Source organism: Eulemur rufifrons, chromosome 6 (assembly GCF_041146395.1).
Source record: "Eulemur rufifrons isolate Redbay chromosome 6, OSU_ERuf_1, whole genome shotgun sequence".
NCBI lineage: Eukaryota > Metazoa > Chordata > Mammalia > Primates > Lemuridae > Eulemur > Eulemur rufifrons.
In genome coordinates, this window is record NC_090988.1 from 100575047 (window position 1) to 100592327 (window position 17281).

The following is a 17281-nucleotide window of genomic DNA, read 5'->3' on the forward strand; positions in this document are numbered from 1 at the left end:
CCATTTCCGATCTCTGAAGCTTTCTTCCACCTACCTCAGAGCTCAGCCTCGTAGCTTTTTATGTCCCCTACCCACCTGCTGCTACTCCTCATCACCACTTGATGCCTAACAGGCATCTCAAACATGGTAAGCCCAAAACCAAATCCTAACCTTTGCCTCTGAAATCTATCATCAGTGCCATAAAGCCACTCCATCCTCTCAACTGCTCAAGCCAAAACCCTTATTGTCATCTTGACTTTTTCTCTCCCACTCCACACCTGTGAGAAAACCCTTTCAGGTCTAACTTCATCTAGTACCTCCAGAATCTGACCACTTCTCACTAGTCAGGTCCACTAAGATCTTGTCTTTCTCTGCTGAGCACTGCAGTCTCCTAACTGACCTCCCCACTTCCGCTCCTATCCTCCTACGGTCCACACCCACAGAGCAGGCAGAGCAATACTGGAGAAGAAAGTCAGGCCACCGCACACACAGTCCAAAACCCTCCGATGGCTTCCCATCTTAAGTAAAGCCAACGTCCCGACTGAGCCTACCAGGCCTTGTGTGGTCTGTTTCCAGAGCTCCTGACACCCTTCCCGCTCCAATTCTCCCCCATTCACAATGCTGTCCCTTCCCTGGCTGCCCAGCTGTTCTTGGGGTACACCAAGCACATGTGCGCTTTTAGGGCTTCTGTACTTGCTGTTCCCTCTGCCTGGACGTTCCTTGCCACATGCCCACATGGCAATTGCCCTCATCTCCTGAATGGCTCCGACAAAATGACACCTTCCTAATGGAGCCTTCCCTGAGCTTCCTCCTCCCACTCTACCACTTTCAGCAGTCCTGTCTTATCTTGCTTTGTTTTTCTCCAGAGGACTTAAGTGACAAACTGTGAGTGTGCTTTTTTCAGTCTAGTTTACCCCAATACAGCAATCATTCCATCATCCCCCAACCATGAAATCCTAAACTTCCTTAAATGACTATAGTCAACCATAATCCTGAAATACTTTCAGATCCCACCTGAAACCCCTCTGTGCTAATCTAGATGTTTATGTTATCGAAGGTACATTACATACAGCTAGTGGGTCTGCTTAGGTTGGATGCACAGCACAGTATTGTTCCATCCAACTCAAGTTGTGCTCCTTCAAAATGGTGCCATACAGAAGGCTATGAGCCCAGGGGAGGCAGATCTGCTCTTGCAACCTTCAAGGCAAAATGCTGGCAAAGCAATGTGATACAACTGCCAAGCTGTGTTATAAAGGGGAGGAGGAACCACCACTTCTTTTTTGGTAAAGTATGCACTTCATATAAGGCATATTTACCCTCCCTCAGTTAAAAAATTATTAGCTTTGGCTTGCACCTATAGTCCCAGCTACCTGGGAGGCCGAGGCAGGAGGATTGCTTAAGGCCACAAGTTCAAGGCTGCAGAGAGCTATGTTAATGCCATTGTATTCCACCCTGGGTAACAGAGTAAGACCTCATTTCTTTAAAAATATATTTTTTATATTTTTATATAAAAATAAAGATATATATATGTATCCCAGCTTCATTCAGTATAAGAAGAAACAGATCCAAGAAGGGTAAACCACCTGCCCAAGTTCTCAGAGCTTGGAAGGATGGGAGGGCTATGCCTGAGCTCTCTGACCCACACCACACCCCCTCCAACAAGGACCAGCCCCAAGTTAAGCAGCACCCACCCGGTTCACAGTGCTAGTTCACTGTGGAAGGAATTCCAAAGTAGTAAAATGTCTATCTTTGGGGATTGGGAGCACACTAGTATTTCTGCTACCAGATTTCTTTCCTTCTCCTTTTTAAAGGCACTGATCTCTGAGTGAAGGCTTTCATTGAATGCTAAGCGTCAATCTTAATGTCTAGCAGAGAATACAGCATTCTTAAAGATCCAAGCTACCAGCAGCTTGAAAGCATTAACAAGTATTATTTCCCTGATAGCATGTTTCTCCCCAAGAAGAAATGAGATGTTTGAGAAGAGGGTCAGACTGGCAGAGAGAGGGCAAAGGAAACGATACTAAAAGGCATAATTCTTCCATTAAGTTGTTTAATTGTATCATCAATTAATTTTTGTGCCTAAAGTTGCTCTATTGGGGAGGGAGGAATATTTCAATAGATTTGGATATGAACAACAATTAACTAAAACTCCAATGCTTTACACACCTATGGGGTACTCACAAAGAGTTTCCAAGGGTTGTACAAAAAGTGTTATAGTGATGGTAATAAAGGGTCCTCTCTATGTTGTCATTCTGTTTGTGCAAAGATTAAACTGGTGATGGGTAGATAAATCCACGGTAGTTACCCATGGTGTTACCTGCCTACATTTAGCTACGCTAACATTCACTAATACCCCATGTTCAGTTAACAAAATGTCAGACTTTACTGTATTACCAATGCTCTTCATAACCCAAACTCTGACTTACATCAGCTATGGGATCTTCGGTGTACATATAATCTCTATCTTCCTATTTGTTAAGTAGAGAAAATACTTACTTGAATCATCTTATTACTTTAAGAAACTTGTCATCCCTGTTTATAAAGCACATTGCCCTTCCACAAAACCTCCTGAATGGAATTCAGAACACTCACTTTAAAATGCCCGTGGTTCACCGGACTTAGTTCTAGAATGGATTACGTGCTCCACTGACCATCGCAACCTTCTGTAAATGGGGACAGCAGCACTAGAGAATTCTTGGACAATCAGAACTGTAACATTCTACCCCCAATTCACTTTAGTCCCACCCTAAAGAGAAGATTGAATTTTCTTACTTGTATCTGATCTTCTCATCCATGTCTTGAGGTGGTTCTTCTATAATGAATGAGACTAAATCTTCGAGACATTCTGCTTTTAACAGAAATTCTATAAGTTTGCGGTTCTGAGCTTTACATTCCTGTAAAACATCTTCCTCATCCATTAACTCCTTCAGTGTTACATCTTCTCTTTCTAGAAGTGTGTCTATGTGGGATGATGAGTGAAGATCAAATTTCCAAAACATGCTGGTCTAAACAAAATGCAGAGAGTATTTCATAAAATTTCAACTTCACATATTAATTTTCATAATTCAAATTTCAGTTCAGTTTTACAGTATAAATTGCCAACCTGGCTTACACAAGTTAAATAAGTTTCATATTAAACCTACAAAATAGTTTTTAATGAATAACATTGGCAAGATTTTTTCCTTCTCAGAAAAGAAAATATTTGTATTGATAAAAATATTTTTTTTGACTTGAAAATGCTCAAAGCTAAAACTCGAGATGATTTTAACCACAAAAGTAATTCATCTATATTGAGTTAAAAATTTAATGCTGGCAGAGGGGAAAGTTACCCTTTTCTTAAGGAGGAAGAATATATTCTTACACAGAACAAGTATCTTCAGCAACAAATGACAAGTAATAAGGCTTAAGCATCTAGAACTCTTCAGAATACTAAAGAATTAAATAATCACTAACTACTAAGCAGCACTTTGAGCCACTGACAGCACTTTCACAGTCAAAAGTTTGAAGCAATAAATTAGTAAAATCTGTCCCATTCTTAATAAAGAAACTAAGAAACTGGAATTCTTGAGGCATTAGAAACCAATTCTTCTCAGTTTACTAGGAAAAACTGGACAATCTAACTTAAAACAATCACTCCACAATGCCATATATATATATATATATGTATATATATATTTACTTTGTCCTCAACTTCATGCCCATCCTTCCTCAATAATTCAAACACAAAGTTTGTTTCCTCCAGTTAGAGTTAACGAGTTACTTATTTGTTACAAATGGAAACACAAAACAGAGGGTTCACTATATAATCTAAAGGCTTCACTCCCCACCTAGTAAAATGTCCTGTTATTATCATCAAAAAAGCACATTAACATACATGTTATTTAAAAGAGCCTAGGTAAAAAGAAGACAGCTGCAAACAGTTGTAACTTATGAATTTTGTACATTTTTAGAAGCATGTATTTTGTTTTTTTTTTTTTGTTTTTTTTGTTTTTGTTTTTTTTTTTTTTTGAGACAGAGTCTCACTCTGTTGCCCGGGCTAGAGTGAGTGCCGTGGCGTCAGCCTAGCTCACAGCAACCTCAAACTCCTGGGCTTAAGCGATCCTACTGCCTCAGCCTCCCGAGTAGCTGGGACTACAGGCATGCGCCACCATGCCCGGCTAATTTTTTGTATATATATATTTTAGTTGTCCATATAATTTCTTTCTATTTTTAGTAGAGACGGGGTCTCGCTCTTGCTCAGGCTGGTCTCGAACTCCTGACCTCCAGCGATCCACCCGTCTCGGCCTCCCAGAGTGCTAGGATTACAGGCGTGAGCCACCGCGCCCGGCCAGAAGCATGTATTTTGTTAAACTCACCCGTATTAGATCAGGCAAGAAAACACCCTGATTTGATGCCATCATGAACATGTGCCTCAATATAATTTTTTAAAGATGAGATCACATAAGGCAAAATTTATTTAACACTGCTAGTCTCACTGATCATTGCGGGAATAAAAGAAGAAAAACAAATTGTGCACCATGGCAAGTTACTCAAGGATCTCTAAAGGCAAATTCACTTCATATGATAGGTTGTGACCACTGAACTTGGTTATTAAGTACATGAACATAGTATTTAAAATATAGGCAGGGTTAAAAAAGCCCCTTAGGGAATACATTTTAGATAACAAAATTAAGAAATAAGAAGGGTATTATAAAAATTGTATCTGTTTTTAAAAATCTCTAAATGCTTTAAAGGAAACATGGCAATATTTTCACATCAATTAGTAACAGCAGGACCTGGGAATGAACAGCCACAGTGATGATTCACCTTGTGAAGACTCACACCGTACAGGAGAAGTGATGTGGAGGATTGCCGTTCAACATAAAGCTCCGTGGAATGACACAAAGTCACAAAGCAATGGCCCCAGTATGAGGCACAGCCGTCACTTTCCTCTTAATGATTAGACTGATAATTATGTATAGATGACATCACAGACTGACTATGCTAAAGAAGCACAACTCCCAGCACTGACAGCAACCACCACCCCCTTAGGGAGCATGTGACCTCTGCTCAAGATGAGAAGTGGGCAGGGGCATCCTGTAGAGGCTAACTGGGGGGGCAAAATGCATTTGCTAGTGAAGGAAATAAGAGAAACCAACTTCTAATATTAATACAATGATTAAGGAAGTAAGGGCAAAGGTGACATTCAAGTGACAGGGAAAGAAGTTTCAGGAAAATGTCAGGGGAGACAAACCTTAGACATAAAAGTTTTTTGGGGTTTTTTTTGTTGTTGTTGTTTACAGATTTGTGGTTAATGGCAAACAAAATAACTATATCATGCCACTTTATACTAATAAAATTGACAAGCAGAGAAAAAGATAAAAGGATGTCAAAAGATAACTCCAATCAAGGAAAGGGAAAAAAGCTGCTTTCCATTCCTACGAAGGAGAGAAGTTGTCCCTTGTTGAAGGGCACGGGGCACAAAGTAACAATGTCAGTGCCACATGCAATGCTCACCTTGGAGGAACATGGATCATTTATCTGCAAGTTTTTTTTTAAATCACTCATTCTTTTTTAAGAAGTGTATTTGAACACTCTTCCCCAAACTTAGTATTGAAGCTTATGACGACTAAAATAGCAACATTCAGCATAGTTCCCCTGTTACAGGAGCACACAAGTCACAGGCCTGTTTAGTATCCAAGCACATATTAACTTGCACTGTTCCTTTAAGGATATAAAAAAGCTTGATGGCTCTAGTTTAGCTGAAGTAGTAAAATCACCTTAAAGAACCACCCAAAAACTAACCATTCACATCAGTCCACCTTGTCTTTAAAGTCAATCACAAAAATTTTGACCTTTCTATATTTATAGGTCAACAAAATAGTTCATTTACCTATTTTAAATACTTCAGCAAAGTAATGGACTGAAAAGCCACCATGCATATTCAAACACCTTCCCATGATGCCCCTCCAACACTACCAGATCTGTAAGTGCATACTTAGTATATAAGTCAAATTTCTGATAATCTAATATTTTCTCCACTTACGGTCAGAAAACTGGACATAGTTAAAAATTTAGTCTGAAGCCTTTTTTAAAAATCAAATTTCATTTAAAGTAGCAAGTCTCTATTTTTTGCAATTCCATATATAAAGGCAAAGTATAATGAAAAATACTAAGAAACAAATCACAAAAAAGCAAGTCTGATATCAAGCACTTTATCCTTAGCTTATGATAAACAGGATATACATTCATCAATCGAGAAACTATAAATGCTTACAAACTAGATAAAGTCAAACTTCTGAATTATGAATCAAGATATAAAAAAATTTTTCCACTTCAAGTAAAAACCAACTTCCAAAATCTTAACCTTACAAAGGAAGCTCATTAAATATTGGATTTATTAAAAAGACTGATAATTAGTCATGATAAAGTAAGAACAGGAGCATACAGACCCAATTCAGCCCACAGTTTACCAGCTGAGCATGGTTTTGACATTTTTAAAGGGTTGTTTTTGGGGGAGAGGGGGAGATGCGACAGAGACCATCTGTGTCCCACAAAGGCTAAAATATTTACTATCTGGTCCTTTATAGAAAAGTGTGGTGTCCCTTGCTTCAGAGGAAATAAAGGTTCCACTAACACTCACTTTGCTTTCTGCTGTCTCGGCCCTTGCACCCGCCCTGGCGCAGTGCAGACAGCTGGCTATTCCCATTACCCCCTTCCTGGGGCACTCACCAGGTAGGTATAGCCACATGAGTTTTCTCCAATGTGCCATGAACCACAAAACCTCCATGCTCTGTCCCCTACATCTGGCTGGATGCTGATGACCAAAAGGCACTAAGGGATGGATGGTAGGACCAAAAAAATGGAAGGTACGTTGATCCCCAGATCACCACAAAGAAGAAAGCTGCCTGCTGATCTGAGTGCCTGCCCAAGCTGTACACATGGCCTGTGCCTTCAGGCAGTGTGGCCTACCTGATGAACCAGGTCCTCTAATCCCCCAGCCCATGATTTTGTATTTTCCTATACTTATTTGAAACACGAGAAAAGGAAGTCTTTGGTAACTAACTGTTGTAAAATGACTAATTCCATTTGCTCTCCACTATTCTGAGTTAGAATAGCATTTTTCAAATAAGAACACTTTGAAGTATACATTTCCATGGTGAATTTTCCTTGTATTAGGTATACTACAAACTCGAAACCAAAATACAAGCACATTACACTCCTTAGGCAAAAATTACGTATTTTATCTTTTAGCCAAACAGCAAGCTGACTGCAAACAAATGGCACTGGTAAAGGGGAGGGCACAGTCACCCCTGGCTTGGCTCTCCCTTCCATTTGTGTTCTCTGAAGTAGAAAGAAGCTAGGTATGAAATAACAATTACAAAGTTCAACTGCCCAGGACCTTGAGGTAAAAGGGAGGCCTTTTAAAAATATTAACTACTAGGAAAAACAATTAATACTCAGAAAACCTGAAGAGTGAGAACTTCAACAACTTGTTTTTAGTGAACATAAATATACTTTAAAATTCACAACCTCGGCCGGGCGCGGTGGCTCACGCCTGTAATCCTAGCACTCTGGGAGGCTGAGGCGGGAGGATCGCTTGAGCTCAGGAGTTCGAGACCAGCCTGAGCAAGAGCGAGACCCCACCTCTACCAAAAATAGAAAGAAATTATATGGACAGCTAAAAATATATATAGAAAAAATTAGCCGGGCATGGTGGCGCATGCCTGTAGTCCCAGCTACTCGGGAGGCTGAGACAGGAGGATCGCTTGAGCTCAGGAGTTTGAGGTTGCTGTGAGCTAGGCTGACGCCACGGCACTCACTCTAGCCTGGGCAACAGAGTGAGACTCTGTCTCAAAAAAAAAAAAAAAAAAAATTCACAACCTCAACTACACAGTCAGGCATCACTTAATAGGGGGAATACATTCTGAGAAACGAGTCATTAAGCGATTTCATCACTGTGCAAACATCAGAGTGTACTCACACAAACCTAGAAGGTATAGCCTACTACATACATACCTGGGCTACAGGGTATGGCCTATGGCTCCTGGGCTACAGAGCTGTACAGCATGTTACCGTACTGAACCCTGTAGGCAACTATAACACAATAGCAAGCATTTGTGTATCTAAACATAGAAAAGATAATGCACTGTGCTACCATCAAGATGTAGTTTAGCTAAAGTAGCAAACTCACCTTTAAAAACCCTCCAAAAACTAAAACAAGCATCACATGTACTCACCAGAAAATTGGTTTCCCTGAACATCACCTAAATACAAATCTGGGAACGACACCAATTGGACATCAGACTGAGGTGGGGGGGGGAGAGGAGGGGGGTATGCCTACACAATGAGTGCATTGCACACCGTTTCGGGAGTGGTAACACTTGAAGGTGCTGACTCGGGAAAGGGGGGGGTGGGGAAAAAAATATGAAACTGTTGTTTTTAACTTGCATTGTTCACTTAATAATTTATCATGAATATTTCCCATATTATTTCATATCATTGTACAAGAAATAATAAAAAAAAAATAATGATGCATACTCAGTCACTGCCCTCATTAAAAAATTAACAATTTAAAAAAAAAAAAACAAAACCCTCCAAAAACTAATCATGCATGTCAGTCATAAGGTGATAGGAAATTTTTAGCTCCATGGTTTTATGGGACCACTGTCATATATGTGGCATGTAAATACTTAAATAGGACTTAGGGTAGGAGGAAATACAATTTCTTCCAGTAAACCAATCAATGAGACAAAGAACTTGGTAAAACCAAACTACCTTCCATCTTTCTTCAAAATCCTAGAGTTGTTTTATATGTTAAATGATCAAGTAGTTTCAAAATGGTGCTTTCTCAAAAAGGGCTAAAGATTAAGGGAGGTCACTGCAGCGTCACCTGTTACTTGATGCCAAAGGACAACCTCTGTTCTCTACTTTCCCTGTAACTCAAGACAAGTCAAACTGCTATCTTATACATACAAAATAGGACCAAAGGACCCATTTGTTAAGTCTATTCATCAAAGAACAACCACTTTAATTTAAACACCCTTGGAAATTATTAAAATACCTTCACAGTACCAAAGCCTTCCCTGGAGTGAAATGTGGGGCACGGTAACATTATTTCAAAGCAGTCAAGCAGTGATAGTCTCTGAAAGAAAAGGTACTATCCTGTCTCTGAAACAGGAACTAGTATGATAGTGACATCATTTGCAAGAGGTATGACAAGAACACTGCTCCACCCACAGAATTTACCAAGGAACTGCTAGTAGAATCTTAGTATATATTCAATAGGGGGCCAATTATGATTTATGTAAACCACCTACCACCACTTGTTCTCATCAAATAAACAATGCCTCCAAAAACTATTAAGGGATATTAAGCATCTTAACAGACATTGATTCCAATGCCAGCTCCACTACAGGCTAGCTCTGAGGCCTTGGGAAAACTACTTCATCTCTCTAAGCCAGCCTCGGTATCCTTGCCAAATAGACTGGCTGTGGGAAGTCAGTAAGAAAGACCCAGTGCAGCAGGTGGCACATGCAGGGCACTTAGCAAATAGAAGCTACTGTGCAATGAACATGCCCAACAATGTAACTGGTGAGCTTTAAAGCAGTGCTTCCCAAACTTTCACGGGCATAGGAATCACCTAGGAGTCTTGTTAAAACACAGTCTCAGATTCCGATTCAGTAAAGCAGGGCTCAGACCTGAGATTCTGCTTCTCTAACAAGTTCCCAGGTGCTGCTGATGTCCTGATTTTAAACCACAGCTAACCATTTGTAATTCATAAAGGAACAACAGAGGATCATCTTACTGTCTTCACAAATTGCAATAAGTATATTCAAAATAATCATATAGCCACGAAAAACAGGAAAAGCATACTAGTGCAAACATGTGAATATGTTATTTACCTCAGAAACTTCCTCTGGACAAGTTGGTATTAACGGGTTTTCTTTCAGCACAACAGAGGCAGAACATATCATACTATATTACTCTCCAATAGAAGCCCAGAAAAAATGACACATGCTAAAAGATAAACTACTAGAACTCTGAAGAGAGAAACTACTGGTGATTCTATCCACAAACAAGCAGTAAACTGTGGGAATGGCAAGAACTTAAATGAATTTCAAATCCAAAATCTTCTATTGATATGAACTCACTCTGCTTAAATTCAGCAACTTCCTATCCAAGTAGGATAAACTGTACTCTGCAAAGACCCCACTCTACACACTATCAACTGTGGAACACCTGTACCCAGGATTGGCTGGGCCTGGGGCAAAACGTTCAAAGATTCAAAGATTATGATGACGAATTTCAAGAAAGCAATAGCAGAGCATTAAAGTAAGTGTTTCTAAGCCCTATGAGACTGTACGGGTCAAACATCCATGAAACCAGTTTTCTGTACCATTTTAAAGCCGGCCTCACTGGAATCCTTAAGATAGCAAATCTGAAATAAATATTTGATATCATATGCCAGACTTGCAATAAACATACATAAAATATTTCTAGTTTAAACAGTTGCAGTTACCTAAACATACGGAACACAAACAGTACAAAAATAAGAGAAGCAACAGCTTCTGCCCAAGATAAAACACAGGAAAGACTTTAAGACAACAAAACGTGTTACAAACTTTCAATATTATTTCTTTAAAACATGCTATGAGGAAATCTTTGAAATACAATTTCTACATGATCTTACACAAAGGCATGCAACCATACACTACTCAAATTCAAATTCCTATACACCCCAAGTCTCCCTTCAGCACACAGGGATGGGGAACCTGCGGTCTCAAGGCCACATGTGGTCCTCCAGATCCCCAAACCCTCAACCAAATCCAAACTTTATTAAAAGAAAACTTTATTGTTCCATAAAATTTGGATTCAGTCAAAAGGCTGCACTCAAGGATCCTGAGGACACAAGTTCCCCACCCCTGTGGGAAGCTCCTTCTCTCCCTATTAAAACTATCAGAACTACACTAGCTCCACCTATCATCCAGTCAGACCTGTCTAACAGAAACACCAAGTGAGCCACACGTAAGTTTGAATTTTCTAATAGCCACATTAAAAACAAAAGAGAGAAGAAATTGGTGGAATCAAATTCAACAGTATATTTAACTCAATATATTCCATAGGGATATATTATTATTTCTTTTGGTACTAAGTAAGTCTTCAAAATCCCTTGAGTATTTCACGCTTACAGTACCTCTCAATTTGGACTAGCCACATTTTAAGTGCTCAGGAGTCACATGTGGCCAGTGGCTGCCGTACTAAACAGCCCAGCTCTAATTATAACATTACTACAAGTATCATTCAAAGTCTCTCTCTTGGTACTAAAATAGCTCCTCAACCTCCTTCCACAGCCACAGTCAATCATTAACATTTTCCACACAAGGGCCAAAGTGGAGTGTGTAGAAAGAGGTTATCGGCTATATTTTCCCCATCTTTTAAAATATAAACATGCAGGAGAAATCATGTATATTCTTAAAATACAACAACTTGGGCAGTCTTCAACTCAGAAAAGTGGATCACAAGAAAACTAGAACTGCTTTTTAGTCTCTAATATCTAGAAATATTTATAGCAATAATAAGGAAGTTTTCAAATTCTTCATCTTGAAATAATGGAGAGGGCTAGATCATAAATCAGGAGGATCACAGATGGGTTATCACAGGTTAGATTTAACTAGTCAAACTGAAAAACAGGTGCATGTCTCTGAGAATTTATTTCATTTTCTAAGCTATTTAAAAAATATTTTAAGGGGAAGAAAAATGCCTATGCCACTCAAAAATGTTGGGGAACAATGATATTTGATCAATGTGAAAAGAAACCCAGAAGCACATCCCCACTCATCCTGGAGAAAACTGAGGAGTCTTTGCACCCTCCCTTAAGACCCAAAACAACTTATTTTTTCCTCAAGCAGCGGACACATTTACAACAAACCTCTGGCTGAGCTTACAAGCAGGTTGGGAACAGGATGTATTGAACAAACCAAGCTGCTGAAAGGCTGTTCTTACTGGTTCATCTATTCATGCAGCGTCCAGACGCATGGAGTCTCAGGACTTCTTCCTAGGCTCGGATGCACATACGTGGGGACACATGAGGACCTCAGTTGAGCAGTGCCTGACAAGTTCCAAATGTGGAATTGTTGGGCTCAACAAGGGTTTGGTGGTTACTTACAGGCATGATGAAAGCTGCATGCCACTAAGAAGGGGACAGGGAGGAAAGTATCTATAAATAGGAGAATGCAGAGTCAGTCCAATGGGAGGTTACCTCTCAGTGCTGTGAGTTTATGATAAACTCTTCCCGTCAGCAAAGCTCAATGCCTAGGGAAATGTAACTTTCACAAGAAGCAGCAGGAACAACAAATATGAAGCAGTAAAAAGCATAGGCCTCTGAATGCAGTTCTCACTAAGCACTAAGGAAAAAGACCACCGAACTAGAAAGTTCACCCAGTAGCTACTTCTCCATTCTTGAGGTAAGGCCTCAATTTCATAAAGGCACATTCCACCTAATTAAATCAAATATCAGAGTGCCTATTAGAGAACAATGTATTTCTTTAGAGAAGACGGATGGCAATACAAACTTGGAGCCAGTTTCACTGTATTTGCTCTGCAACTGCTTCTTCCAAAGGTGTCAAAAGCAGTCAACTTTCTACTACTCAGCTGTTCTAGAATTTTTTCTAGTTTTTATTTGTAACTTCTTTGACATTTCAGCTTTTCCTTGAGAGCAGTAAATAAATTAATCAGGTCCATTTAATATGTGCTATATTAATCAACCAGTGGCACTTTTAAAACATGAATACGCATTACACTAAGGAATACAGGAGTAACGACAGAAGGTCCCTAGTGCCTTGAAAAACACAATAAAATTGAGAACAGAGAAAGAAAGGCATAAAAATTCCAACTTTGTTCCATAGAAAGGGATCTCGAGGGAGGACAGCCTGAACAGAAAAGACTTCATTATACATGAAGCCTAAGCTAGGCCTCAAAAGATAGGTAGGATTTAGTAGCTGATGGAGAAGCAAAATGTATTCCAGTCTAGGAGACACCTGCATGAAAGCACAGAGGACAGGAAGACCCAGTAGCTTCAGGAAATTCATGCCAGGGAGAAGGTACTGATGACAAAAGAGAAAGCCTTTGGGAAGGTAGTAGGATTAAGCCAGCAATATAACGCCAAATCTCCGAGGGCTGTACATGAACGCACAATACATGCTTGTTGCAGAAGCAAGGATAGAACCAGTGAGTTTTAATTGAGAGAAATGTACATTAAAGTATGGTAGAGATTAATAACATATAAAAACAATTAATTCTGAATAGAAGTAGACGGGGAAGCAGGACAGAGTAGATGACACTGAAGCTGTGGCAAGAACACGTGCTGCAGAGTTTGTATTCCTACAAAAGTGAAGAGAAGAAAGAAGACAAACCTGTCTGGGTACTGCCAAGTGTTTGAATTAGACTTAAATGTGGAACAGAGAAAGGAGTGGATGACAGTTAAGACCACTGAGGTGGGGCTTCGCAGGCACCGTCCATCATGCTAAGACAAACACAGAAGTCTGCATGAACAGATCTTCAGTGTAAGTATGTAACTGTCAACAATGAAAGATGGGCTGGAGAGGGATGAGCCTAATAAAAGAGCGACTGACTGAGAGAAGATGGTGAAGCCCTGCAATGGCCTCTACTTCAAAAACCAAGGTATCCCCGAAGAGATTTCATACTAAATTACCATTCATCCTCCAATGTCAACCAAAATTCTGCCTCCTCAAAGTCTAATTTTCACTTTTTCTTCATTCCTGAGCTGTACTTTGGTATAAAATGATACAAATTTATAGCTTGCCATTGGAATTCTGAGCTGCCTGGGAAATAACGCTCAGAAAGCAAATGCCTACAAAGACCCTAGGCTAACTCCAAATACACTGCTAAGATGCTGAGAGCAAGGCAAGAGGTACAATCTTATCATGAACTTCGCTTTTATGTTTAAAAAGTCAACCACTGGCCGGGCACGGTGGCTCACGCCTGTAATCCTAGCATTCTGGGAGGCTGAGGTGGGAGGCTTGCTTGAGCTCAGGAGTTCAAGACCAGCCTGAGCAAGAGTGAGACCCTGTCTCTACTAAAAATGGAAAGAAATTAGCCAAACAACTAAAAATAGAAAAAATTAGCTGGGCATGGTGGCACGTGCCTGTAGTCCCAGCTACCCAAGAAGCTGAGGCAGGAGGATTGCTTGAGCCCAGGAGTGTGAGGTTGCTGTGAGCTAGGCTGATGCCACGGTACTCTAGCCTGGGCAAGAAAGTGAGACTCTGTCTCAAAAAAAAAAAAAAACAGAGTTAACCGCCACCCAAGAAAAATCCAGCCTTACTTTTGTCAACTAGACAAATTAAAGCAATTATAGTAACATGTTCCTCTACAAATTCTCATTACGAAAACTTGAATGCACATGAATTTCTGTGCCTATTTTCCACACTTCCAAAAACTTCAGTGCAAGTATATGCAAAGCATGAGTGATTTACACTAAGGACAAGTTTTTTTGTTTTATTTTTTTTTTTAAGTGAGACTTAGGGGAAAGGCAAGTAATGAGGACGGCACAATGGTAGTCAGGTTTTTGCCAGGAGCCTTGTTAAGAGATCAAAGGAACAAAGGCAAGGAACACGCCGCTGAATCTAGGTGCCTATTGTGTGTGTGTGTGTGTGTGTGTGTGTGCGTGCGCGCAAGCATGTGCTGAAAGGGAGAGTGTGTGAACATAGGTAAGAGAGTATGATAAAAGTCAAAGGCAAATCAGCAAATTCTTATGGGCCCTAGAAAGGTTTTCCAACTGCAGCATCCAAGATTCTCCAAATCTGTGAAATCAGGCAGGACCCCAAAAGTCAACCAAATATGAGTCAAATATCAGAAAAGAAGTGATTTGTAACTGGAGAACGAGAAGAAACATGGTTATGATCAGCATGGCTATTATTTGCAATAACACAAAAAAGTTTCCAAGTTTCTGAAACTATGGGGAGGAAGGGTGATCCTGAGCAAATAAGGAATTCCAGAACGGAAATTCTATACTAACATGTTGTGGAAAGAAAGAAGACTTGGAAAATCCAACTCACTGAAGTTTTCACTAAGTGAAACCGTGTCATATGCAGTTTAAGAGTAACCCAACTTGAAGCAAGCGACAGTGGTCACTTTATTATTCATCTATCTTTTACAGACAAGATGCCCAAGACAGTCTTTCTTAATCAAGCAGAAATTCTAGAACATATTGAGACCCTTTTGGAAAATGGTCAAAAAGTAGTAGCCTCCAGATTAAGAAATGAGCTAACTATGAAGTGTATTTTGTAATTATAACCAATTCTATAAAATAAAACAGAATTGACACCTTGGTCACAAAAATCTTTAAAGAGCCTCCCCTTTTTAAGATTTAGCTATTATCTTCAATCTTCCTTGCCTAGCAAACTTTGATCAGACTGTATAATCATTAAGTATTCAGGGCTATCTCCATAGTCCCTAGAATAGCAGTAATAAATTGTTAACCTTCAGGAAAGTGTTTTCTTTTGTAAATGTTTTACAGTATGCAACCTAATAGGTAAGAAAAGTTAAAGTAGATTCTAGACTACTGAGACAGCTTAGGAATAAAAGCTCAGTGTAGAATGGTCTTTACAGCTGCTTATGAAAAACAATCTTCAATCTCCTCTAGCCATTCCACAGTAATACTAACTGTCTTGACATTGCAACTTTCTATTAAAGGTGGAAACATGATTATGATTAATAACAGCTCCCAATTATTAACCATACTGCTAGACTCTGGGCTTCCTTTTAGATACATTTAGATACTTCACAACCCTTCATTTTGCAGATTTAAGACTCTGAGCGGTCAGATGACCTACCAAATACCAGAGCTAGTAAATATGCTAGCCAGAATAGGGACTGAAACCTAGGTCTGACTAGCTCCAACATGTGTGCTCTTCCTGGTCAGAGCAGCAGTAATCAAGAGCACAACCCAGTCCTCGGCTGGCCTATGCATGTACCTAACTTGCAGAGAGCAACAGCAGCAGGTCAGCCTATAATTCAATGGCTCTCAAGACAAGGAATAGGAACCAGGAACCATGCCTCTCTATGCACAGGGTGGAGAATCAAGTTGCAGACAAGGTGGCTGGGCAGCCCAGCCTAAAGAACACTGGTGGTAGCTCTGGAGGAGCTCAGCTCTTGTGGCCAGTGGCACTGTCAGTGTTGATTCATGGGATGTCACAGGCTTGTCCAAATGCACAAAGAACACAAAGCTAGGAGGGAAAGCTAATGCAAGATGAGAGTCAGCATTCACACTGTTGGACATGATGATCCAAGAAAAATTTATTTAACATGAATGAATACAAAGTCCTTTTCAGATAAATACTGAAAAACAGTATGGGGGAAAAATAGGCATAAGAAAACTCCTAAAGTGGAGAAAAGAAACAAAAAGGTCCAAAGCTTTCAGTTGATTATAAGTTCAATATAAATTATATTACGATATGACTAATAAGCAAAGTCATCTCAAAACATAGTAATAGATGTATCATGTCTAGGACCAAGGGAGATACTAATCCCACTGTATCTTGCCCTGAGCAGATCACAACACACTGGATAATGCCACACCATGCCAGGCAATACCATACCCTGTTCCGAGGGAAAATGAAGAGACTGCCAACCACAGGGCATCCAAATAGATAACCAGGGTGACAGAAAGACTTGCCATTTGGGGGATAAAGTAATTAGCTTTGAGTATCTTGGAGTTATTTTATACTACCATGTGTAAGACCTGTCTTGTATAGCACCCAAGGATAAAATGAGAACCAGTAAGTGAGAAGTACAGATTATTTGTGAGCAGTAGGAGCAGGAACTTGTTAAATATTAGGGCTGTGACTGCATGTGAGACCCCTTGGTTGAACGTGCTCTGGCAAGGCTTGGATGATTTTCTAAGAGGACAGAAGGAGTTTCTGTTCTGGAGAGGAAGGCTGTACAAAATGATCACCATGCTGTTTTATGTATCTCTTCTCAAAGTCCATTGGATATAAAAGGTACGATTCATGCTACAATTGGGCCATGGAGCCTCAATGAGAAAATAGAAATGATTATGCAACCTTCCAGATGCTCAGTGGGCTGAATCCCACGCAATTCTCCACCCTCCAGAAACTCTAGTAACACAACAAAATAAAGGACAAAGAAAACGAAACAACAGCCAAGAACGCCAACAAATTCATGAAAAGACGAAAAAAAAAAAAAAGGAGAAACAGTTTGCGAAGTCCAATATTTAAATTAAAAAAGTTTGAGAAGAACATATTATAATCTACCATCCTCCCTCCTGGCCAACCAACAACAA

The 17281-nt window shown here is 39.8% G+C and overlaps 1 protein-coding gene across 9 annotated transcripts in view; it reads right to left on the reverse strand.

Moving 5' to 3' along the window:
• PPP6R3 (protein phosphatase 6 regulatory subunit 3) overlaps positions 1 to 17281 on the reverse strand; it is a 145199-nt gene that overhangs the window by 79613 nt on the left and 48305 nt on the right. For 8 of the 9 annotated variants that reach the window (XM_069471727.1, XM_069471733.1, XM_069471734.1 and 5 more), the window contains exon 2: positions 2752 to 2984. The exons of the other annotated variant lie outside the window; for it this stretch is intronic. In XM_069471727.1, the coding sequence (XP_069327828.1) occupies positions 2752 to 2978 (227 nt within the window). In that variant the 5' untranslated portion in view covers positions 2979 to 2984. The remainder of the gene's footprint in view (positions 1 to 2751; positions 2985 to 17281) is intronic. 9 annotated transcript variants of the gene reach the window in all.